Source organism: Ochotona curzoniae, unplaced genomic scaffold, assembly GCF_017591425.1.
Source record: "Ochotona curzoniae isolate NIBS_2020 unplaced genomic scaffold, NIBS_Ocur_1.0 contig_883, whole genome shotgun sequence".
Lineage (NCBI taxonomy): Eukaryota > Metazoa > Chordata > Mammalia > Lagomorpha > Ochotonidae > Ochotona > Ochotona curzoniae.
In genome coordinates, this window is record NW_024466599.1 from 34,841,033 (window position 1) to 34,867,311 (window position 26,279).

Sequence of the window (26,279 nt, forward strand, 5' to 3'; positions counted from 1 at the left end):
GCATGCACATAAATGTGTGTGTCTGTTTCTCTCTCTCTCATTCAAAAGTATTATTTTAAGATTTATTTTTATTACAAAGTCAGATATACAGAGAAGAGGAGAGATAGAGAGAAAGATCTTCCATCCGATGAGTCACTTCCCAAGCAGCCACAACTGCCAGTGCTGTGCTGATCCGGAGCCAGGAGCCAGGAACTTCCTCCAGGTTTCCCACGCAGGTGCAGGATCCCAAAGCATTGGTCCATCCTTGACTGCTTTCCCAGGCCACAAGCAGGGAGCTGGATGGGAAGTGGAGCTGCCAGGATTAGAACTGGTGCCCATATGGGATCCCAGCGCGTTCAAGCCGAGGACTTTAGCTGCTAGGCCACACTGCTGGGCCCCAAAAATAAATCTTTAAAAAGCCTTTATTGCTCTGTCCTTCATAGAAAATGCTTGCTGACCTTTGAGTTACACTAGTGTGGACTTAGAAATTTAACAGAGAAATTGCTTTGAATATAACTGTTCTCACTTTCAATAAATCAGAGAAAAGTCAAGTAATTATTGCATGGAATCAGTATAACAGAGAGTGACAGAGAGATACAGACAAATCTTGGCCATCTTTTGGCTCACTTCAAAATGTTACAATGGTGGTTTCACCTGTGGATGAATCCAGGAACTAGAAACTCAATTTTGGTCAGCCACATGGGTGGCAGGTGCACAGTCACTTCCGCCATTATTGCTACATCCAGGGTCTGCATTAGCAGAGAGCTAGTCACCAAGGGAACTAGTGATCAAACCTATGCACTTATGTATGGGCTGTGAACATCCTAACTGCTGTATTAACTGCTAAGTGAAATTCCTACGCTTTCCTTACTTTTTTGCATTTGTACAAAGGTATGTCTTAATCAGTTATGATTCTAACAGCTTTATAACTCTTCTAAATTCCTATAGTAGCAATATGAGCTTCACAGCTTCTACAAATGAGAAAACGACAGCACACTGTAAGGTGAAAGTTAAATGATCAGTTAGTGGAAGGGCAGTTGCGCAGCTGTTCATGGGAAGTATATAGTTAATAAGGGACAGAGTGATGGCTTGAATATACTCAATTGCTTCCCAAGTCAGTAATCTGTATCTCTGTCATATACTGACGTTCTGTGCCTGCTTCTAAAAGCCTTGATTAGGATTAAGAGGGTGCTGCATGAGACGTCTACCTCCCATCCCAATTAAAGTCATGGTTACTTCTCCCCATTCCCCTACCCCCCATCCAGATTTCTGATAATGTACTTGGGAAAGAGCAAATTGTGGCTGAGTTGTTGAATTGCTGCCACCCATGTGAGAAGCTGTGGGTTGAATTCTTGGCTCCTGGCTTCAGCTTAGTGTACCCTTGGCTTTTGCAATTATCTGGGAAATGAACCAGCACATGAAAGATCTCTGTCTTTCCCAGTCTCTGTCACTCTTCCATTAAAATAAATAAATAAATAATTTTTTTAAAAAAGAGGAGGGGCTAGTGCTGAGGCATATCAGATTAAGCCTCGACTTGCAGCACTGACATTCCAAATGGGATTTATGTTCCAGTTGCTCCACTTCAGATCCAGCTCCATGCTAAGGACGTGCAAAAAGCAGCAGAAGATCCTGCTGATGGCCTGGGAAAAGCAGCAGAAGATAGTCCTATTTCTCGGGTCATTGCACCCATGTGGGAGACTCAGAAGAATCTCCTGGTCCCTGGCTTTGGCTGGGCCCAGGCTGGGCCTTTGCAATCTTTTGGAAAGTGAACCAGCAGATGGAATATATCTGTTGTCTCTTATCTCTGTCTCCACTTCTCTCACAGTAACTCTTCCTTTCGTATAAAAATAATTAAATCTTTAAAGGTGAGGATTTAAAATACACTGGGCATAGTGTTTTTATAACTGATTTTCTTATTGGTTATTTAGAGCTTCTATACTAAAGTACCACAATCTCAGTTTTAGAGGCCAGAAGTTAAAAACAAAGAAAGCGAAAGTTAGGATCCATGTGAGGCTCTGGTTACTCTGCCTTGCCTCTTCAGCTTATGCTGCTGATCAGAATCCTTGGTGTCACCTGGCTTGTGGGCTCATCCTTTCAACCTCTGACCCCATTATTGGGATATGGTTCTTGTGTGTGTCTTTTATCCTCTCCTTCCAAGGATACCAATCATATTGTAGTAAGGTCTCATCCTACTCACTTGTGTGACTGTGTCTTAATTTAACCTGCCGTTTCTGCAATGGCCCTATTTCCAAAGGAGGCCCTGTTCTGAGCCTCTTCAGAGGGTGTGAATTCTGAAGGGACACTGCTCAATCCAATGCAGAGCTGAGGGGCTAGATACTGATTTCTAGAGTACTCCCTCCTCTTTTTACTTACAGAAACCCTTACATGAAAAGTAGAACCTGTATGGCGTGCATTTTCAGATCTATCTTTCTCCTCCTCCTGCTTGTACTTCTTTGGTTTAATCCTGTGCTACTTTGTGTTCTATCTGATTTCCTATTGTGAGTTTTCCAATTACTAGTCTTACTTTTTGCCATTTCCCCACTTCCTATTGTGCCTCTAGCTCATATCTTTGGAGCCTGCTTTTATTTTTTTCTGAACATTTTCTTCTTGAACATTCTATGATTTTAAAGAGATATGTCTCTTTAATTATAACATGAAACAAAATGGGTTTGTCTTCATTTCTGTGAATTTGTGATGGTTGACTCAGAAGCCAGCTCACTGTGTACTAGTGACTGAGTTCTGGAACTGTTCTTATAAGGATCTTTTGTATCCAACCATAAGAAATTTGTAAGTAATGTTCAATATTGGCTTTTTTTTTTAATTTACCATGATTTTAAGATGTTTGACAATGCTTCACATTCCAAACCTGGATTATTCTCTCTCCCCTGAAATTGCAAGAATTATTGGTCCAATTGAATCAACTCATTTCTTCTTGTGTTTTTTGTAGGGTGCACGGGAAACATTTGAAAACTACTACCGAAAGCAGAGGCGAAAACAAGCTCGTCTGGTACTCCAGCCTCCATCTAACATGGTGGGATTTTCGCCTTCACTGTTGCTGTGTTTCGACTTCTCTTTTCTGATATTTATTGATGTGTGTGTGTGTTTGTGCGTTGACTATTATTCTAAGTCCAGATTTCATGCATGTGACTTGCAGTAAGGACAGCGATTACCATGTATGGATTGTCGTATGTCAGATGTACTGAGTACTAGATATGTACTGTTCCATCCTTGTTCTACATGATAAGTACTATTTTCATACTTAGCACTTAGTCTAGAGAACTGAACCTTAAGAGATTCAACCTTGATATTAACTTTGTTTTGATGTAGCAAAACTGAAACTTTTTTCTTTGTTTTTCTTTTCCAGCATGAAACTTTAGATGGCTACCGAAAGTATTTTAATCAAATTGTAGGGTATGTATATATGTGTGTGTCTGTGTGTATTTAAATTGAAATACTTTAAATTCATAGATTTTTGTTATTTGGAAAAGTAGATCATATTTTTCTTGAAAAGTTCTGTTTTTCTTCCTTCTTAAATCCTCAAGACAAAGGTTCCTTTTTTATTTTCTGTTGGAAAAGGAAAGTCTTGACACTTCCGGTGTTATATAGTGGAATAAAAGTGGATAAAGGAAGAAAAACACTAAGTTATAATCTTATTATACTTGATGTTTGACTTTTCCATTCTTGGTAAGGTAGAACCAAATCATCAGAAAGGTTGACAAACATTTTCTAAAAGGGCCAAGCAGTCAAGTATTTGAGACATCATAGAATATACAGACTTTTTTCCAACTCTTTAGATTTGTTGTTCTGGTACAAAAACAGCTATAACATTACATAAATGAGTACACAAAGTTGTATCCTAATGAAACAGTCTTATAAAAAGGCAGAACCCAGTTTGTCCTCTGGGCTGCATAGTTTGTTGCTCTCATCTAGCTCATATGCAGTGGCATGGAATTGCAGCTTCCAAACATCCCAAATATAGCCAACTTGTGTAGTTGTACAATAATGATTGAAATAAGGAGAAATAATAGATTATTATGTTTTTCCCTTTCTGTTGTTTGCCAGATTTAGGCTATTTTCATGTAATTAATAGTTTTATTAAAACAGTCATAACACTCCTTAATTAAAAATTATTTTAATTAAAATGAACATTTAGGCAAAAAGGCTGAAAGTGCATGTTAAATGTATAGTAATAAAAAGCCACAACAAGGATAGTAAAGTTAGTCTGCATTAGTTTAACCTTATAAAATGCTTTTGCAACATTTTACTTTGAGTCCACATAAGGGAGATTATTTTGTTGATTTGTATGTTGGTTACATGTAATATTTCAGCTTTTGTTATCACTTTAAAATCGATTTACTTTGTGAAAAAGTAATTTCACTAATTTTCATTGCCTATTTTTTTAAAGATTGACTCATTTTTGAGAGGCAGGTTTACAGAGAGAAGGAGATACATACATATATATATGTGTGTGCCTGTGTGTGTGTGTATATATATATATATACATACATATACACTTGCACATCTATCTATCTATCTATCTATCTATCTATCTATCTATATATATATATAGAGAGAGAGAGAGAGAGAGAGAGAAAGACAGAGACAGATAGACAGAAAGAGAATCCCCCATTAGCTGATTCACTTCCCAGTTGGTGGCAATGGCCAGAGCTGAGCTAATCCAAAACCAATAGCCAGGAGCTTCTTCCATATGGACTCGGCGACCAAAGGAGTTAAGCCATCTTTTGTTGCTTTTCCAGGCCGTGGGGAGGGATCTGGATCAGAAGTGGAACACTCAGGACTTTAACTAGTGCCCATGAGGGATGCTAGCACTGCAGTTAGAGGATTATGTACTAAGTCACTGTGCTGGCCCCTCTTCCATTTTAAATTATCTATTCAGTGTAGAATTGGTTAAGAAGACATGAACACAGATATAACTCATAGTTAAATAAGTATGAATTCATTTATGATACTGAAAAAATTTTTAAGGAAAAATAATGTTAACTTTTTGAATTTGATGGCAATTCTTAATGTCTGTCCAACCCTAGAGATAGTAATTACACTGTAATTTTTGACAGCTGTACTTTCTTTTCTTCTCAATCTTAGTTTTTTTGTGGTTGAAGATCATATTTTACATACAACCCAAGGCTTAGTAAATAGAGCCTACATTGATGAATTGTGGGAAATGGCACTTTCAAAAACCATCGCAGCACTTCGTACACACTCGGTATGTATGAAACCCAGGGGAAGTTCACAAGAAAAGCTCACTCTCTATATACTGTACTAGATCTTACTGATATACAATCAACATAAATATGATCTTTGAAATGTCTCATGTGTAGATGTATGTGTGTATATATGTTTGAATGTGTACATAAATATGTGATTATCATTATCTTATATCTACATGTTTATCTATCTATAGATCTACATCCTTCAATGGTATGGGAGTAAAGCCCTGACTTTTCTGATATTTCCAACACTGATCTCTTATTTGGGGAATGCTTATTGCAATAAGAAAATAGCAGCTAGCATCTGTTACTGCACTGTGTCAGCCATTCTTCTATGTACTTCATAAGCTGTCTCCTTTAATCTCTATAATCCCATTCATATGAATATTTTTGTTTCCTTATTTTACACTGTATGGAGCAGAACCGAACCATAGAGAGCTTAAATTAATAGTCTAATGACACAGAGTTTGAGGTGGAACCAAGATTCAGGTCCAGATAGTCCTTTTTCTTTCCCACTGCTTTATGTTGCCTTATGTAATACCTTTTGATGTACTTTTGAGTTCGCAATTTTACTTTTTGGAAAAAAAGTTCCAAATATTAAGTCACACAATTCAGTAGCGTTTGCTGTCAGAGGGTTGTATTTTAATTGGAGGCGATACTCAAACAAATAAGAATGTTAGACAATGGCAATATAATTCAAACAGCTAAAATAAAGTGATAGGTTAGGACGATAGATATTTGCTTTTCTGATTTGTTTGAAAGAACTGACCTGTTTAGGTCTGAATATCAAAGTCGTCATTTTTGCAAAGACAACTAAATGAGCATTTTAGGCACAAGAAATAATGTTTTGAGGACTTCTATGTCTAAAGTGATTTACAAATAATAATGAAGGATTGATAATTTTTGACCATCTTTTAAAATTTACTAGATAGCCCTATTGTCTATCTAGTTGTGCTCACTAGAGACTTCAAGTTTTCCATGACTAGTCACCTGTTTCAGATAGTAAATACTGTCTGCAAAATCTATAACTGAAGGTAGCCTAGCTTAAAAGGGCTGGATTTGAGAGAAGTCTAGAATAGAAAGACCATAACTCACAGAAAGCTTTGTAAGGTACGAGGTGAGAATGGAGAAGTGTGCAGATGCCATATTGTTTAGAGCCTGTTAGACTCTTTTAGCAGTGGGCTGTATGTGTTCATGTGTGTACATATGAGTATTTGTTGTGGCTGTGGAGTAAATTAGAGTGGAATGCTCAGATTTACATTTTGAGATTTTTTTTAAAGCTCTACTTATTTATTTGAAAGGCAGTTACACACACAGAGAGAAGGATCTTCCATCTGCTGATTCACTGCTTAAATAGCCATAATTACCATGGCTGTACTAGGCTGAACACAGCAGCCATGAGCCAGGAGGTTACTTTGAGTTTCTCACATTGTTGCAGGGGCCCAAGCACTTTGGCCACCCTCTGCTGCTTTATCAGCTTTTTGTGGCCATTAACAGAGAACAGCCAGGACTCAAACTGGCATTCATATAGGATGTTGGAGTCTCAAAGTGGCAACTTAACTTGCTACAAGGCAATTTTGCTCAGAGAAAATTTTTCTTGCTGTAATGTAGATAGTGGCTGGTGAGTAAAAATGGATTCATGAGTAGTTAATAGAATGATCTGGCCTGTCTAATAAGAGTTGATAACTTGAATCATTTGCTGGTAATAGTAATAGCAGTAGTAGGTATGGAAAGTTGTTGATGAGGTCATGATTTTTAGGAACTTAGACTAACTGAACTTTGTTAGGGATTAGATATAAGAGTTGAGAGAGGAAAAAGTATTAAGAGAAAGCCTAGGTTTATGAGTTTATTCCTTGCATGATAGTGGTTTTGGTATTTAAAGTGAGGAGATTGTTTTCTTTGAAAATGATTACTTTGAGATGCCTCTGTGCCATTTAAATAGCAAAGCCTAGAGATTGATTAATATATAGGTTTGAAGCAAAGAGAATATGTGAATGTTGATTGTGTTATATGTATTTATCTGCTTTTTGTTGCTTTGAGAATAGGAGAGAGAGAGAGAGAATGCTACCACCATGTGCTGGCTTGCTTTCCAAATGCCTGTAATGAATGACTAGACCAGGACCAAAGACAGGAGCTCAAATCCAGTTTAGTACTTGCATATCAGTGGAAGGAATCCAGCCACTGGAACTGTCAGCCCTGCCTCCCAGGGCCTACCTTTGCAGGAAACTGTTGTCAAGAGCTGGAGGCAAGAAGTGTTTATCTATATTCATCTTCTTCTGAATTTCTTACCATTGTGTATATTTGAGTGCACTTCACCTTATACTTCTCCATTTTATTTTGTTGATACAAAAAATTGGGAGAAATTTGAAAATATGTTTTTAAAAATTCCTGCCTCTTCTGAAATCAAAACAAATCACTTGTCTAATTTTTTAAAATTTATGTTATTGGAGAGGGATACAGAGCCAGAGAGTTCTTCATTCACTGCTTCACCCGGCAAATGTCCTCCATGGCCTGACTCCCTGAAGCCAAGAGGCAGACACTCCGAGCAGGTCTCCCTTGGTGGGTGTGACAAAAGACCCGACTAGCTGAGCCATTGCTTGTTAGCTCTGTCTTGAGTGCACAGTAGCAGAAAGCTGGAATCAGAAGAAGAGATAGGGCATGAACCCAGGCCACTGAACTATTTTATGGCCAAGATTTTATGCTTTTATATATTTATAGCCACCTGAAATTTACTTTCTTGTGTGGTATGATTAATGATTTTATGATTTTGAAGAATATATCCATTGTCCATTTTTTGAATATCTTACTTCTCTCCCTTGAATGTATGTTTTGATATATAAATGCAAGGAAAATGCTTACCCTAAGAGAAAATTTTGGTTATTAATCTCTGGCATGTTTATTCTTAGGTTTTCTTAGGTGTAAATTAAATGGCTGTTTTTCCAGCACTTCCTAATACTGATGGTATGTTTTAATTTAACATCTAATAAGTTAGTTTTTATTTTAATATATACTTGCATGATATTTCACTACAGAAATATTTTAAGTATGCTACTTTCAGACCTTAAAATTATTCTTTATTGTATTTTATTTTATTATATGATTGAACAATTTTCACAGATTTAGGAGCATAGTGATACTTCCTAGCCCCTCTTTCCCCGACATCTGCCTGAGTTCCCATCCACCTACCTTGACCTTCATTTCTAAAAATTTTTTACAATAGAGTACTTCATTTCACTTTGAAATTACAGTCTTAATACTCTGTTAGGTAAAGAATTCAACAACTAGCAAGTAGAATAAAATGTTATTTCTGAAGAGTGCAAAGACTGTAAACAATAATCAAATCTCAACATGTCAATCTCCAATTGTTTTTCATCTATTAAAACCAGTGGATATTTTTTATAAATATTTTTCACTTAATCATACTTAGGAATAATTTTAAGAAGTGAAATTAGTGAGTTAAATGATTTTTGTATTTCTTGTGTTTTGCATATTGCTAATTTCATTATGAAACTATTGAACTATTTTAGCACTCAGAATAGCATTTGTTTGAAGGTCTGTTTTCCTATTTTATTCCACAAAAGGTTATATTTAAAAATGAACAAAAGTCATAAATTTGTATGTTTGAAACTGTGGCTGGTACTGAGTTAAGTTGACTGTGCCCCATATCAGAGTACAGGGTTTCGTATCTGCATTTGGTTCGCAGTAGCAGCTTTCTGCTGCTGAGGAAGTGATGGCTCACATACTTGTTGCCTGCCATCCACATGGGAGAACTTAATTGTATTCTTGGCTTTCATGTTTGACCCCTGGCCATCATGGGCATTTGAAAAATGAACCAATGGGTAGGAACTTTCTCTGGACACTGCTCAAAAATTTTTTTGACAGAGGAAAAAAAATTAAATTTTGAAAAAATTTGTCTTATTTTGCTAAGCTTTTCTTTGAATAATGTTGGTATTGAAAATTTCTCCACATGGTTTTAGTTACATACCTTTATGTACATTCCTCTTTTCATTGTTTTTATTTTATATTTTAATAAATTAAATTTTCTTATTAATAAAACTTAGCTATTAGGATTTAATCTGAATTTTAACCTCTAGTCTGATATAAGTGCTTTTATTTTCTGGATTTTCTTAATTTTGCTTTTTTCCCCTTTAGTTTTATAGAAATTCAAAATTTTCTGTATAATTATGTTGGTTGATTTTATATTTATGACTTCAGTATTCAAAAAAATCAGTAAGTTTTTGTTATATTTGATTTTATTATTTCTTGTTTTTCTTCCCTAAAAAAAATCACAAGTATGAATATTGCCTTTTAGCAAGAGACATGAAATTGGACTCTAACTTCACCTATTTTGAAAATAGCACATCGCTTTCTACATTATTGTGATTCTGTTTCTTAGCTTGGGCTGCTGTAGCAAGAACTGTAGACTGGGTGACACAAAACAACTGAAATGTGTGTTTTCCCAGTTTCAGAGCTTGAATAGCAGAGCTTAGGTAGCCATCCTGGGTGGATTCTTTGAGAGCTCTCTTTGTGAATTGCAGACAGCTGGGTGTTGCTCAGCTGTTGATTCCCCTTCCTGGTAATGTGCCTGGAAAGCAGCAGATGATGAGTACAAGCCACTCATGTCAGAGACCTGGATGGAGTTCTTAGCTCCAGTCCTAGCGAATACGGCCATCTGATCAGTGAACAGACAGATGATTCTCCTTGTTGCTTCTGTTCTTGCTCTCGCTCACTCTAACTTTCAAATAAATAAACTTATTGTTCAAAATATTGCAAGTGTGCCATTATGGTTGTTAATAATATAAATAACAGAAGCAGAAGGATATGCTGAATACATGTGTTTTCACGTAACTTAAATTCTGATCAGATAAAAATGGGAGAAATCAAACTGAAACTGGAAGCTATGTAAATTGTCTTCTATTGGCCATAAAATTATAACAAGATTTATTTGGACTTGAAAAAGAAATTAATCAGAGAAGCAAAAATAAATTAAATATGGTATAGATAGAGGAAGATTTTACAGGAGACATTTTCCAAAAAGCACCTACGAAGTTCTGAATTTACAGTAAAAAAAAAAAATACAGCGAGCAAGGATCAAGCTTGAAGGATATCATTGCTTCAATGTCTACTTTCAAAAATCCTGGACTAACTAGATTTCTACTATTGCTACTTAAACAGCATGATTAATCTGTTCCAACGGTGCTCACAGAGCATGTAGTCAGATTTTTTGGGGAACATACTGAAAACTATAGGAGAGGAAATTCATGCTAATTATGCTAATCAACCCCTTCCTTCATTCTAAAATATGAACAACCACTAGTCATAAAACATTTGAAGAGAATCAATTATATAAAAAGAAGATAATAAGAAGCTATTTAAGCAGCTATTCTTTAGCAAATATGAGTAATTTGGTGCCTAGCAGGAGAATTTACAAAATAATGATTAGTTCTTTTTTTTTTTTTTTTTCTTTTTAACCCATTTTTTTTTTTATTGTTGCTTACATTGTATTATGTAGTACAGTTTTATAGGCGCTGGGGATTCCCTCCACCCCTCCCATACCCCTCCCCCCATGGTGGATTCCTCCACCTTGTTGCATAACCATAGTTCAAGTTCAGTTGAGATTCATTGCTTGCAAACACATGCCTAGCATGAAGTTCAGCGTCTTATTGTCCAGATAAGTTCAGTGGCCTCTTGGGGAGACCTTCTATGGTCTGAAGATAGGTCTAACAGAGTAAAGATCCGGTCAGTTAAAAGCCCCAACAAGGCCTCAATATCAATATACAACATTATGGAATTAATTGACATAGTATTGGGTAAACAATATGTTAAAAATAATGCAAGTTCCATTCTTCGAAACCTCTGGGTTGAGACAGTATCAATGACAGGTTCAAAAAATAACAAACAACCATACAAAAATTACAGGTTAAATCAAGGCAAACATGTGGTATCTAATCTTTTGGGATTCACTCATTTCCCTTAGCATTATAGTTTCCAGTTGTGCCCATTTAGCCACAAAGAACTGCATTTTGTTTTTTTTTAATAGCTGAGTAGTATTCCATGGAGTAGATGAACCAAAGCTTTCTTATCCAATCTTCTGCTGATGGGCATTTCGGTTGCTTCCATGTTTTTGCAATTACTGATTGTGCTGCAATGAACATAGGGATGCATGTTGGTTTGTCGTAAAACAGGTGTTTTGGATATTTTCCTAGGAGTGCTATTGCTGGGTCATATGGTATGCAGATTTTGAGTTGTTTGAGTGTTCTCCAGACTGATTTCCATAGAGGCTGTACCAATTTGCAGCTCCACCAGCAGTGGAGTAGGGTTCCCTTTTCCCCGCATCCTCGCCAGCAAGCGTCGTTGGTGTTCTTGTTTATGTGGGCCAATCTTGCTGGTGTTAGGTGGTACCTCATCGATGTTTTAATTTGGATTTCCCTTATTGCTAGGGAGCTGGAACATTTTTTCATATGTTTGTTTGCCATTTGGACTTGTTCCTTTGTGAAATGTTTGCCCATTTCCCGTGCCCATTGCCTGAGTGGCTTGTTCGTTTTGGTTTTTTGGTTGTTTTGATTAGTTCTAAATGTAGAAGTATAGGAGGCTATATTAGTAATGTTGAATTAGTTTGTGTGTGTGTCTGTGTGTCTGTGTGTATGTGTGTATTTAACACATAATTGACTATCAGTATGAGAAGAAGCATAGAGCAAAAAATTCAGGCTCTGTTAATTAACTTGTCACAATGTGAACACCTGTACCATGAATCTTTTAGGAGATATTATCATATGTGTAAACTATGTGAAAAAATAAATAAAACACATGAAGTAACTGCGTATGTTTAAAGGTGTTAATAATTCCTACAAAAGGTGCGCAAACTGTTCCTAAAGTTTTTTTTTAAATGATGACTCCAGATTATTTCTTGTAAACATTGAGTGGAAGAGATATGACTAGTTAACAGTTATTAGCTGATTGAAAGGTTCTGATCCAAGTAGAAAGAGTGCATAAAAAGTGAATCATTATATAGAGAAAACTTAGGATAGCTTGGATAAAAAAAAAAAACAGCGATTTTTTTGGTCACATCGGTCTTGATTTTACAAGTTGGTTTTGTCTCTCTCCATCTCTGTTTTTCCACTCCCTCCTCCTATCTAATAACTAATTAAATAAATGATTGAATGGGTGAATAACTGTTTTATATTATGGTTATTAGGAGCTATCAATAAAGCAAAACTAATCAAAGTAAGATTTGTGAATTAAGAGTGATATTTATCCAAAACATTAAAATCAAAGAAGAAAAGAAGTGACATTATTCTACAAGAGAAATAGAATTGTATTTTAAATACTAAAATTAGGGAAGCAAGGTCAATATTTTGTGTTAATGGTAGTTTTTACCTGCTGGAAAAATAGTTGCCCTTTTACAAGGGAGAGTTGTATATAAGATAAAAACTGTTGATAATAAAAATAAATAATTGGACTGCATCGTTGTTTCTTAGTTATTCCTTTCTGGAATTGAGAGATCAAGTAATGAAATAATAATTGAGGGAATTTGACCTCAATATGAATTAAGTGTTAAAATAGTCATATACATATTTTATCATGTCTACAAAAGCTCTTTTTTTCTCAATTATTTTTAATTTGCTTGTATTAGTTTATACTTTTTTAAAAGATTTGTTTATTTTTATTGAAAGGCAGATATACAGAGAGGAGGAGAGACAGAGAGGAAGATCTTCCATCCGATGGTTCACTCCCCAAGCGGCCGCAATGGCTGGAGCTGAGCTAATCCAAAGCCCAGAGCCAGGTGCTCTTCTGGGTCTCCCACACAGGTACAAGGTCCCAAGGCTTTGGGCCGTCCTCAACTGCTGTCCCAGATCACAAGCAGGGAGCTGGATGGGAAGCGGGCCTGCCAGGGTTAGAACCGGCGGCCATATGGGATCCTGGTACATGCAAGGAGAGGACTTTAACCACTACGCTATTGTGCCAGGCCCAGTTTATACTTTTTATTTTCTTTTTCTGCATATTTTTCTTTTACATTTTGTATTGTTCAGTGCTGTCTTACATTTGTTGTTTTTCTTACCTAAGACTTTGTTATTGATCGTATTTTTAACTTAGGGTTTTATCTTAGTTAATAAAATATTTCATATCTTTTCCATGCATTGATTTCAGGCTTTAATTTTATCAATTTTATTTTCTTATTTGTAATTTGACTTTCCTAGTTTTGTAAGTCCAATGATTCTTTATTTTCAATATTGTGTGTTTTTTTTACACACATAAGGTATATATATGTTTTAAAAGGTGTTAACCATATTCCATAGGTTTCTGATAAGTATTGCTGTTAACAAAATTACTGCAAAAGTTTTTTTATTTTTTTTCTTTAACTTAAATGTTATTTGGAAGTGTGTTTTTGGATTTCCAGATATTAAAAATGTACATCATGGTTCCTGAAGTTTTTCTCTGTGGTTCTTTTGTGGCTGAATCTGATGTTACCTTATCCCAATCAAGAGTTTTACTTTTTCTAGAATAGCCTCCACTGGTGAAGTATTAAGCAATTAAATAAATGAAACTTGGGTTATATCTTTTAAAATTGTTTTCCCTCTTTCTTGTGTTTCCTGTAGTCTTACTGCTCTGACCCAAACCTTGTGTTAGACTTGAAGAACCTCATCGTGCTTTTTGCCGATACACTTCAGGTATGGAAGTCTTAGGACCAAGTACTTTTTTCTCATCTACAGAATCTTGGATAAGTGCCTTTCAGCTTCTGGTTGTGTTCATTGTTTTACTAGAGTCATATTCTTTTCTTACCATCTTTTTTTTTTTTTATTACATAGAGTTTACTCTGACCCTTTTTGTTTTCATAAGTAATTCTCAACCCTTTTTTTCTCTCACATCAGATTGACTAATTGAACCACTCAGACCTGACGTTTCTCAAAACGTTCTTAATTTAGATATGCTGCTGGGCGATGTTGTAGTTTGCTTATCTACAAGCATAAGTAATGATGATTGAGGTGAACCACTTGTTATATGCAGCGAATGAGCCTTAGAAATGGATTGGATTTTTTCTGTCACTGCTTCTCTCCCTACTCTGATGGTTGCTCTAGGTAGTTAGAATTACAAGGTGGAGTTGTAGGGAGAACTTACCTCACAGTCTCCATAGTGTATGCTTAGATTGTAATTTATTTCTTTTCTTAGAATCTTGCTTAGGTAAGTTGATATGTATCTTTTAATTCTTTTTAAATTACTTTTCGCCCAATGAATTTGAGAGACCAAGACAGAGGTAGCTCAAGCTTATTTATTCAGTCCTGAAAGTCTCACATGGGGTAGTATGTAAGGACTGATGCTAAGAGCCAGAAAAACAAGTATTTGAGCCATCATTTCTTGCCTCCCAACATGCAAATTATCAGGAAGCTGAAATCAGAAATGGAGCTGGGAACATAGGCATCCAGTATGGGGTGTGGTTGTCCTAGTCGGTGTCTTGCCCATCCCTGTCAAGAGATGAACACTAGGTGTTAGTTGGCAATGAAAGATTCTGTAATAATGTTTTCATTTAAATTTTGGCCCAAAGAGCAAAATTTCTCATGTTGTTAAAAAAAAAGTCATCTTAGAAAATAAAGCTGTTTTCTTATCTTGTTTCAGGTGTATGGTTTTCCTGTAAATCAGCTTTTTGATATGCTGCTAGAAATCCGAGATCAGTATAGTGAAACCTTGCTGAAGAAGTGGGCTGGCATTTTCAGGTGAGGAATTCGTTATAGTCTCTTGCGTCTATGTATAGCATGTGTCTGTATACATTTAGTTACAGGCAAGATTTTCCAATGTGATAAACACCAAAAGTATGTAGCTGTTATTTTTCTGACTTCCCTGAGTTTTAATCTAGAGTTCGAGTGAATTGTAATCCTGTTTAAAATGATATTCTCAAGCTGTCTTATCTCACTGTGTTACTGTCTACAGTATTGAGAAATGCCTAAACCTTTTTGGCACTTTTGTTTTCTTGGATGCATTAATAAATTCCTTTGTTCAAACCTTATCCTCTTGTGTCTTCTTCTGTTTTCGTTTGTGGTGTGTGTGACTTTGTTTTTTCCTTGGAATCATGAAGTGATACATTTGAGTCTTTATGAATTATTTGTGTTCTGGGACACTTTTGTTGAGGACTAGTCATCTTCCTTAAAACAGCATGCATATAATAGTAAATTTCTGTTTTACCTTTCCCACTCAGAAATACCTCTGTGGATGATTTTCTTGGCATATACTTTATGTCAGTTGATTTGAGTTCCTTTTCTTTAGTTCCTTAGTTCTTTAGTTCTTTAGTTCTTTAGTTCTTTAGTTCCTTTTCTTTAGTTCTTAGTTCTTAGTTCCTTAGTTCTTTAGTTCCTTTTCTTTGAGTTCTAATTCTTTACTTACTGTAAGTGATCTTCCTGACTATTGAAAGTTAATTTTTACCAATAAGCATACTTATTTTCAAATTCTTAACTTTAAGCTTTCAAAGCTTTTATTGTTGCTTTAGTCTTTCTTAATATAGTTTTTAAAGAAGATTTACTCATTTTTATGAAAGGCAGAGTTACAAAGACATAGGGAGAAGCTGAGAGAATGAGAAAGAGAGCTCTTCCATCTCTGGTTCACTCTTCAGATGGCCACAACAGCCAGGGGATGGGCCAGGCTGGAACCGGGAGGCAGGAGGCAGAAGCTTCATTTGGGTTTCCCATGTGGGTGCAAATGTCCAAGAGGCCACCCTCCACTGCTTTCCTACATGCATTAGCCAGAGACTTGGTGGGAATTGGAGAGGCTTGAACTTGAACAGGCACTCATATGGGATGCCAGTGCTGTGGGGTCTTGTGGAGAGGCTTAACCTACTAAGCCATAGCACTACATCCTGTTATTTTAATCTTAATAGTTTATTAATTTATTCCTGATCATTTTTTACAGCAGCTCTTCTGAGTGTTAAAACATTTACTTATTTCTAAAACCTAGATTTAAGTAATATTATAAGTTATATTTAGCAGAGGTTTAAGTGTACAGGACTTTGAAAATTATACTGTACACCTTATCTAAGATAACTGATCTGATACCCTCAGTGGGTGTCTGTTTTGACTTTGGTACTGTGATTTTTGCTACTAGAGAACCATCAGTCCAGTAAAGCACGGAGAACATATTGATAAAAAAAAATTACTAATAAGGGAACAGTTGGTGAAATAATTAAACATAGTTTATGATTATTGTAGAAGTTACCATGCCAATCTGCCAATTTAAAAAATTGGAAAATTATGGTGACAGCATGTTGGCGCAACAGTTAATGTGCAAGCTGTGACATTGACATCTCTGTGGGTACCAGTTCATGTTCTGTCTGTTCCAGTTACAATCCAGCTCCATGCTACTGCACCTGAGAAAGCAGTGAAAGATCCCCCAAGTTCTTGGGCCACTGCCAGTATGTGGGAGAACATGATGAAACTCCTGTCTCTTGGCTTCAGTGTGGCTCAGGCCTTCCCATTTACCCTGAAGTTTGTAAATATCAAATGCCAATAATCATGTTTGTAATTGTGTTCCATCTACTTCAGAGTATAGTTTTCTCTGCCTTGATTGAAGTATAAGCTTACCCAAAATGAGATGGCATGTTGCAGAGGAAGGTAATAAACAACCAGTGGAGTTCATTAAATTATTTGTGACTAACTCACCATTCTTCCTTCTTGTCTTCCCGCTTCCCCCATCTATCCTCTACTTTCCTCCTTTCTTTTTTCCATTCTCCCCCATTATTGTTTCTCTAGAAACATTCTGGATTCTGACAACTATAGTCCCATACCAGTAACAAGTGAAGAGATGTACAAGAAGGTGGTAGGACAGTTCCCATTCCAAGACACAGAGCTGGAAAAGGTAAGGAATGATTAAGAGAAGTCTCTATCTCTTCCATTGGAGCAGTTTCACTGAGATTATCACCTTCAAGTTAATGGGTTGAATTCTAACCAACTCTTTTTGCAGGCTTAGAAAAGACATATTTTCTGATCTTGGAATCTGTAGATGGATTTGGGGTCCTATCATGTCTAAAGTGTTTGGAGGACTACTGGGGGCATTACAATTTATATCATAATTCAAAATACTTGCTTTTTTTTTGGAATCATTGACATTTCCTTCCAAAAACATACAGTGAAATTTGCCCTTTATACCATATAAATCTGTTGGTTTGGCAGTTCATTAAATTGTGCATTCTCTACCCCATTATGACAGAGAGCAGTTATGCCTTCCAAACAGTTCCCTTATGCTGCCCCTTTACAATCAACTTTTCCTAAACATGGTCCCCTGCAATTCACCACCCTTGTCCCTACTTACCTACTGGGATTTTCTTCCATAGAGTCAGGTAGATGGAGTCATGTAATCTGTAAACTTTTGAGACTGATTTTTTTTTTACTAAGCAAAGTATTTTTAGTGTTTGTCCATGTTGTTACATGTGTTAACACTTCATTCTTGTCGCTGGGTGTGTATTGTGTTTTTTTTTATCCTTTCACATGTTAAAGAACATTTGGAGTATTATTTAAAATTTTGCGTTATTCTTTAGGAAAACTCTTGGGGGAAATTTTCATGAATTTTAGATTGTTAAGCTGAGTTTACAGTGGGGAAGAAAAGTTCTTTTATCTTTAAAATATATACATATTTTTAATGTATGTTCATTTGTGACTTACCTTTATTAATTCTTGTGTTTACAGCAGCCATTTCCAAAAAAGTTTCCTTTCTCTGAATTTGTGCCAAAAGTTTACAACCAAATTAAAGAATTTATTTATGCTTGCCTGAAGTTTTCAGAAGATCTTCACCTAAGGTATAAAATGAAACAGTGCAAATGAAATTGATGTTAAGATTGTGACTTTTTCTGTATGAATATCCTGAAAAGGTTTTTTCTTTTAACAAAAAATCATGAAACAGTTCCATAGGCTCAGGGATATCCTCTTCCCCCCTCCCCTTTCCTCTTCCCACGCTGCCCGTTTTCCCCTATATTATTACGACAGTGTAGTCCTTCAATAGCTGGAAAGTTTTTTTTTAACCTTAAGCTCTGATTTTCAATATCTTAAATTAATATTAGCGTCTCACTGCATAGGGACTCAGTTGTGATGATAGGGAAAGATGATATCATTTACATAATTAAAAAACATATTATCTACTTTAATCTATTTTCTTTACCAATTTACAGCTTAACCCTTGTTATTAATGAGAATTCACTAGAAAATTGTAGTATAATATGCTAATTTTACCATTCTACTTGATGAAACTTGTAAAAGAGGCATAATTGATAAAATCCTTTGGAAACATTGTTATTGCTGGTTGTATTTGTATTGGTATGTGCAAAACTACAGGTATCTTTCCTTTGTTCAATTAGTGGGCTTATATATCCTCTATACTGATTAATCTGTTATTTGTCAGCTGCTCCTTGGTAATAAAAACATTAAAAACATGAAGATGCTGAAACTTTGGTTCCTGCCTCCCAGGAGTATCCAGTGTATTTGAGGAGTATACAGTTAGTAATGAGTGCTGAGGCAATACAGGGACAACATAGTAGCCAAGTATAGCATAATTAGGAATGTTAGGAAGATTCTCCTGTTTATACCATATTCCTTGTACCCAACTCAATACCTTTATTAATAAGTTATCAGCAGTGAAAAGTGTAGTATGCTTGGCTACTTTAAAAATAAGTATAATTGGAAAATAATTTGAGTCACTTGTTTTATGCCTATTCTTACTAAGAAAAAGATGAGATTAGTTATATTCTATACATTTATTATTTTATTGTGAAATTGAGGTTGATTTCACAGGAACAGTCATTAGGAAGTAAAATGGTTCTTTAGAAGTTTTAAACCAGAATTCTGTTTTTCATCCTAGAATTTGGATCCCTTCGCTTGTGGCTCTCACATTCATATCCTATTGACAAGATTATCTCATACTAGAGAATATTCTATAAGATATTCTTAAGTATGTTGTTGTAGGTAGATTATTTTTTAATTTTGTTTTTTAATGTTTTGGTATGATTCCATAGAGTCTGAGATTTCCCTATCGCCTCCCCAAGTTCAGACCCCTAACGGTCTTTCCCCATATCATTACAATAATACGGTCCTTCATAAGTAATCAGAAGTCCATCAGTCCATCATTTAATTGTGCCCTGACATTGCTGGTACAGACAATGTCAGTCCACCATCCCATTGTCTAGATATGTCCAACAGCTTCACTGGAAGTCCATCTTTGATTTGGGAGTAGAGATGCATACTACATTGTATCTTCACATCTGAATATGATACTCTCTATTATGCCATCACTATAAATGCAAAGCCACAAAATAAAGTCAACAACAGGTATGAAGTTAAAAAATTTACAGTACCATGAAGTGTAGGTATCTTGTTACAAAATTATCTGGTGTCCCAAAATAAATTTACCTAAGACGTGGAGTGACAAGGGTCACTATGTCAGTTACAGTTATCTTATAATGGACATTAATACATGTTTTCCCACAGGTACCAAAGCAAATTTGTATCTTAAACACAAGCCAACAAAACAAGAAAATTGCTGGGTTGAGATTTTCATGTAGCTCTAAGGCTAATTATTCTCTTGCATAAATTTTTCATTTTTTTCCCTTTGAAATATTTTCTATTTTGCTTTGGCCCAAAGCTGCAGAAAATATAACTGCATAAATACTGAGCACTTAGTCTTTCTGTTTGTCTTATACAGTTTTGTTTTATTTAAAAAACAAAATTTGGGGAGTAAATTAATAATCTAATATTAATTCTTGACAAAAATAAATATATACAGATTTTTAATATCATAAAAATTAAATATTTCTGAATTATTTGGAAATTATAGAATAATATAAGGAAGAAAAATTTGTTTCTAAACTATCACATCTCAATACCATCTATACATGAAAAGTTTTTATTTTTGTTTTTCCTTTTAGTCTTCCTTCTTTGTTAATACATGCAGTTTCTAAGCACCCTGAAACATTTTTTAGCAGATGTTGTGGTGCAACAAGTTCAGCCACTACTTGTGAAACTTGCATCCTGAACTAGAGTGCTGATTTGAGTTGTGGCTACTCTGCTTGCAGTTTAACTTCTTGTTTGTGCATCTAAGATGGCAGGGGATTGTGGCACCCCTGCCACCCAAATAGGAGACATAGAGTTTTGGGCTCTTAGCTTTGGCCTGCCCCAAACATGGCTATTTGAGACATTTCGGGAATGATTGGCACACAAGAAATGTCTGGCCTGTTGGCTGTATATAGCCCATGAAATTGTTTAATCTTTCCCTGTCACAGCAATTGCAGATGAGACTCAAAATTTAATGAATATAGCAGGCTAATTTTTAAATTGTAAGTTTTTAATTGTTCAGAAATGATGTTATAAATATCCAAATAGTCCTTTTCTCAGTGGAAACAAAGGTCTCTCATCCATGATACAGGGAATACCTAAGAGTGAAGCTGGCCAGGATAAAAGAGAATGCCCTTTGAGTGCTTACTAGAAATAACTTAGGAAGAACTGAGTAACAAAAGGGAGAGAGCTAACACGACGTGTTGTCCACAAATGTGGAGAATCACACCCTTTTTTGTATAGGGAGTTAAAAAATTGTGGATATTCGAGAAACATTGTGAAAAACTCTGGAACTCAGGCTCTAGTCAACCTTTAGAGAGGTTTGAAATGTGTGATGTATTGAAGGTAACCACAGAAATAACAAGACCCAACAGCTCAACTCCCATACTAATGACCCAACAGGAAGAAAGACAGACTCATTCCCAAGCACAAACACTATTTACAGCCACCCCTGCTGTTTTATGTAAGATAGCCAACTTTCAAAAATGTCAAAAATGTAAGATGTACTAAAAAGCCGGTTAAAATAGCTTTGTCAGGGAGCAATGAAATGAACAGAAATGTACTCGGATGCCTACATGATCAGAAGTATTAGGGACACAAAAGTTTATGTGCATCTACTTAGAGGGATGTTTAGCAAGGAGATGGAAATTATAGGAAATTGCCCAATGGAAAAGTTTGAAATGAGAAACAGAATTCTTTTGAAGAATTCATCAGTAGACTTGACATTGCCATGAAAATAATTATCTATTTGGAAGACAGGTCAATAGAAGTTGCACAAATTAAAAAGCAGAAATGAAAAGTGAAATAATTAGAATAAAGTGCCCAATCTCTGGAGCACTTTGAAACTGATGGAAGAAGACTGTAGAAACAAGAAAGAAAATGTAAAGAGGCAATGATTGAGGATACTTCAAAAATATGGAAAGCCATCGCACCAGAAATTAAAGCTTTTGAGAATCTCAGACTACATAAACTTTAACATCAGCAGCAACAACAGCAACAAAAAATACTGAAGGGCATTATGTTCAAACTAGAAAAATGAAAGGTTAAGAGAAGGTTTTCCTGGCATTCAGAAAAGCAGGCAAACATTACATGCAGGTTCACACTAGGAACTATAGCTGACTTCTTGTCTGAAACTACTGTGCAAGCCAAAGACAATGCAGAAACTTTGGTGAAGTACTCAGAGAAAAAAATAATATCAAGCCACAATTCCACAGGCAGAAAAAAATACTGTTTTTAAATAAAGCCAAATTAATTTTTTTTTTGCCTGGGGCAAAGTTGGAAGAATTTGTAAAAGTACCTAGAATAGTTTCTGTTAACACCACATTATCTGCTGCTATTCCTATTATTTTTGTACAAGCACCAGTGAAACCTTGTTTGCTTTACAAAAATATTTCTACATGATATGACTGACTTTTGACACTTTTTTCCAGTTCAACGGAAATTGATGACATGATTCGTAAATCTACAAACCTGTTGCTCACCAGAACTCTGAGCAACTCTCTGCAGAATGTGATTAAAAGGAAGAATATTGGCCTTACTGAGGTAAAGATGCTATTAATGCACATGACCAAACCAATAGTCCTAAACTCTGAGCCTTATGTTTGAAATAAGAGTAATTATTGAACAATAATTTTCTATATGATCTAGAAATATTCTTCCTCATAACCTCCTACTGTGGAAAGCAAAAAATGAAATTTCTTTTTCTTTTCTTTTGCTGTTTTTGAGAAATCCATTATTTCTTAAGTCACATTTTTTTCCATTGTTTTCATTAATTTCTTTTTTTAAAAACATGCTGATGTGTCTTGTGTTACAAGTTTTAGAGAAAAAAGATTTTGGGAGGCTTGGAAAAAATAGTCAGCATCAGGTTTCTACGCATATGAGTGGTAACAGACACAACATAGTAATATTAAGTCTTTGTGTTCATCATTTGTTGATATCAAAAAGATTGGCATTCTGTCTTTGCTTAGTATCAGGTTCAGCTTTTGTTTTTTGAGATACCTCGTATTTGATTTGTAATTTTTTTTTAATCAACATGTGCTCTATTTGGCAAAAGCACTTTAGACCTAGGATTAAGGAAATTTAGGTGAAAAGCGAAAGTTGGGTCAGTGTTGTGGTGCTGCTGATTAATTCCATGTGAGTGCCATTTCTAGTCCCAGCTGCTTCATCTCCAGTTCATCTCTCAGAGAGAGCAACTGAAGATATAACCCTTCTATATGGGCCCCTGGCTTAGGCTTGGCTTAGCCTAGAACTTAGCCATTTAGGGCTAGTGAACTGGATGGTGTCTCTCTCTGCCTCTTCTATAACTCCACCTTTCAAATAAATAAATCTTTTTTGTTTTTTTAAAGAAAAGGCAGTGGTCACATTTCTAAGGGAGCTTTCTAAGGGTGTCTTGGCGGTTTGAAGATTTTGCCCGTTGATGTGTAGTCCTAAAATTTGAAAAGATATGAAATTGCCTCTCTCCTGATAATTGATGATTACATGGTATCCTCAACGTGTCATTCACTAGTATAGTGCCATAGGGCGTTTTTCACAAGCAGAAGGAAACATTGTTGACCTTCTGTTTTATCTATGAGTATAGTGTAGTTTGAAAAATTATTTCTTTTAGGGGAAAAATTGAGATGTTCAAATATACACTGTCACAAATTATGGGGAAATTCAGCAAATGTTTAAATGGTACTGAGCAATCAATAGGCAGCTGGAAGCCGGGTGGGCATGTACTTTGATTTTGGAGTGATTTTCAGGGGGTTTTTTTGCAGTAAGATTAAAATCATTGTATTATTAATTGGAATGTGGGAAGTAGTTGAATTTACTGAATAAACTTTTCCTAATTGAATTTTATCTTGGGCATAGTTTAAAATAGTCTTCTTACTTGTCCAAATTTTCTTTCTTTTATCTTATCTGGAAATGTTAGTTATTGCCTTTTCTTTCTGAACAAAAAAAAACCCTCATTTTTTATGTTTTTGCAATTTGGAAGCTATGAAAAGGAAAGGTGTCAATACTTATGAAATTCTTATGCTGCTGTTTGTACTGTTCTCTTCTGAATCTCAATTATGTCAGGAAGTTTATTTTGTGAACAGTGTCTTCATTGTTACTCTAAATATAACTTTTTTAATGCCATACTATTTAGCGGTATCTCAAAAGCCATTTTAAAACAAGTGAGGTAGTTGGAACACTGTCTAATATAAAAAGCATTGACTCTTGTGAAAGTTGTGGCTGTGCCATTGGTTTTGCACTAGCATGTAAGAGAAATAGCTAGCTTCCAGCTTGGGCTTTTCTGATACCTGTTATTCTTTACAAGAATTCTTTACAGATCAGAAAAAGGTAGGAAAAAACGGTAGGAGCTAATGAATTTGAATTGTAACCTATGGTACTATTTCATTAAATGCTATCTTATTCCCGTGAATAATCATTGTATAATTAGGAGCAACTTTATTTTTATACTCAATATCATTGCATATGAATGAAATAATACATGCATTTATTTATTTTAACTCTTTTAATAGTGCTCATAGGCATAGATATATCTACATAATTGTTTTTGTTACCAACTATAATATTTGAACATCTGTGCTACTCAGCCTGTATTGGCCCAGACCAAAGCCAGGAACTGAGAGCTCAGTCTAGGTTTACAACCTGAGTTGACAGGGAAAGATTCTGCCACTTAAGCCCTTAATGTGAGACGTTAACAAGACAGCTGCCTCCTAGGGTACACATTAGCAGGAAACTTGAATTTACAGCAAAGTCTGGCTAAAGAATTAGGCACTTTAAGCATCCTAAACCATGTCTGGAAGATTATGCCGAACACCTGCCCTTGAAATAGTTTTTTAATGAAAGAGAAGTTAAGCAATTGTAAGAAGATATTAAGATAATTTACTAATTTTTAAAATATTTATTATTTTTACTGGAAAGACAGATATATGTAGAGAGAAGGAGATACAGAGAGAAAAGATCTTCTATCTGCTGGTTCACTCCTCAAGTGGCTGCAATGGCCAGAGCTGAGCCAATCTGAAGCCAAGAGCCAGGAGCTTCTTGGTCTCTCATGTGGGTGCAGGGTTCCAAGGCTTTGGACTATCTTCTACTGCTTTCCCAGGCCACAAGCAGATGTCTGCATGGGAAGTGGTGTAGCCGAGAACTGAACCGGCACCCACATAGGATCCCAACACATGCAGGGCAAGGATTTAGCTGCTAGGCCATCGCAGTGGGTCCTATTTCTTAATTGTGCATTGTTTATTGAGGGCTTATTCTCTGCTATACTCCAAACTAAACCTTTAAGTTAATAAACAATAACACCATAGTCCTTAATTATATGCTACTAAGAGAAAACAGATAGTGATAAAATAAATAAGCAAATCATATAGCATTATAAAAGGTGGTGAATGCTCTGTGAAGAATAAAATTCCAGAAACGGGAAGCCACTGCAGAACTATAATAGGTATCATGATCTGACTTATGTTTCCAAATGATCACATTGACTTAAGTCTTATATTTTAATTTTGGTATTTAATTTTAATTTTAACTTATTTTTAATGGACCCACTGTAGTTTGTATATACAAGTCTAAGAAGATAATGTTCTCTTTATCTCTCCATCTTTTTTTTCTGATTTTTTTTTTGAGCTAATGTTTTAAATTTGCAATATAGTAAAAAGGCTTAACACTGCAGAATAAGAAGTTTGATAAGTCAAAAAGACCTCAGCTTTTGTGGGACTAAGAATGACTATAAATAATCATTGAATGGAAAAATTACCATTTCACCTACATACAGTAAATTTTAGAGCATTGAAACTATAGTAGCATACAAAATTGTATTTGCAGCAGTTTGATATACATAAGCATTTCTTTCTGTTTTATTTTTTGTTTGTTTGATTTTTAAAATTTTAACTCCCAGACATAATGAATAACATAGAATACTTAGCTTTTGGTTCCACCTTATTTCACTCAGCATGACAACAGTTTTGAAAATAATCGATTGAGTATGGAAGATCACTTATGGGAATAGCAATGATTGAGTGAAATTTGTTGGAAGCCTAAAAATTAGGGAGGAACAATGATAAGATTTTAAGTGGAGTGCCAGCATGCTTCCCAATATTGGGATGCAAAGGAAGAAAGAGAGTGAAGACATGAAGATAACTTCCATTTTTTCCCTCTCTACTTGCTATTTCTTGGTATCTTTACCTATTGGAGTATTTGGCTTGTGATTCTGAAATGAAAGGAAAATATGCAATTGTATTAATTATGGGGGGGAAGGGAGGGGCAGATGGGGAAGGAGGAAGGTGAGTGTGGTGAGAGGAGCCCTTGTGCTTCTAGATTTGTGTTGTGAAACACATGAAATCTGCATACTTTATAAAACTATTAAAATTGATTTTAAATATAAGCAAAATTTTTTTTGGTTTTGAGCAAATAGGCTCAATGTGCCATGGCTTATGATGGAAAAAAACTTCAGGAAATGCTAAATTTGGTATAAGGAATATTGTAAATTCATTTTTATACATATTAAATCTGTTGATACTAGAATGTTTTACTCAAAATGGTATTGTTTTTATGTAAAAACCTATGAACATGCTGTTGATTACTTAAACAACAATCTAATGCAATGCAAACATTATGTAAGCAGTTGTCATAGGGAACAGTGACAAGAAGAAGGCATACAAATGCAATAGAGACATGGTTTTCTCCCCAATATTCTTCCGAGATCAGACAAGAACGGGCGCATTCAGGGTGGTATGGCCGTAGACCTTCCCACATATTCTTGAACTGCAGTTGATTGATATGAGGA

At 35.4% G+C, this 26,279-nt stretch overlaps 1 protein-coding gene across 5 annotated transcripts in view; it reads left to right on the forward strand.

The window, feature by feature from the left end:
• EXOC6B (exocyst complex component 6B) overlaps positions 1–26,279 on the forward strand; it is a 498,452-nt gene that overhangs the window by 238,616 nt on the left and 233,557 nt on the right. For 4 of the 5 annotated variants that reach the window (XM_040993234.1, XM_040993232.1, XM_040993230.1 and 1 more), the window contains exons 9-16: positions 2,927–3,010; positions 3,344–3,390; positions 5,083–5,203; positions 13,805–13,876; positions 14,820–14,917; positions 16,940–17,045; positions 17,873–17,982; positions 21,937–22,048. In XM_040993234.1, coding sequence (XP_040849168.1) covers positions 2,927–3,010; positions 3,344–3,390; positions 5,083–5,203; positions 13,805–13,876; positions 14,820–14,917; positions 16,940–17,045; positions 17,873–17,982; positions 21,937–22,048 — 750 coding nt within the window. The remainder of the gene's footprint in view (positions 1–2,926; positions 3,011–3,343; positions 3,391–5,082; positions 5,204–13,804; positions 13,877–14,819; positions 14,918–16,939; positions 17,046–17,872; positions 17,983–21,936; positions 22,049–26,279) is intronic. The other variant, XM_040993231.1, reaches the window with a different exon arrangement.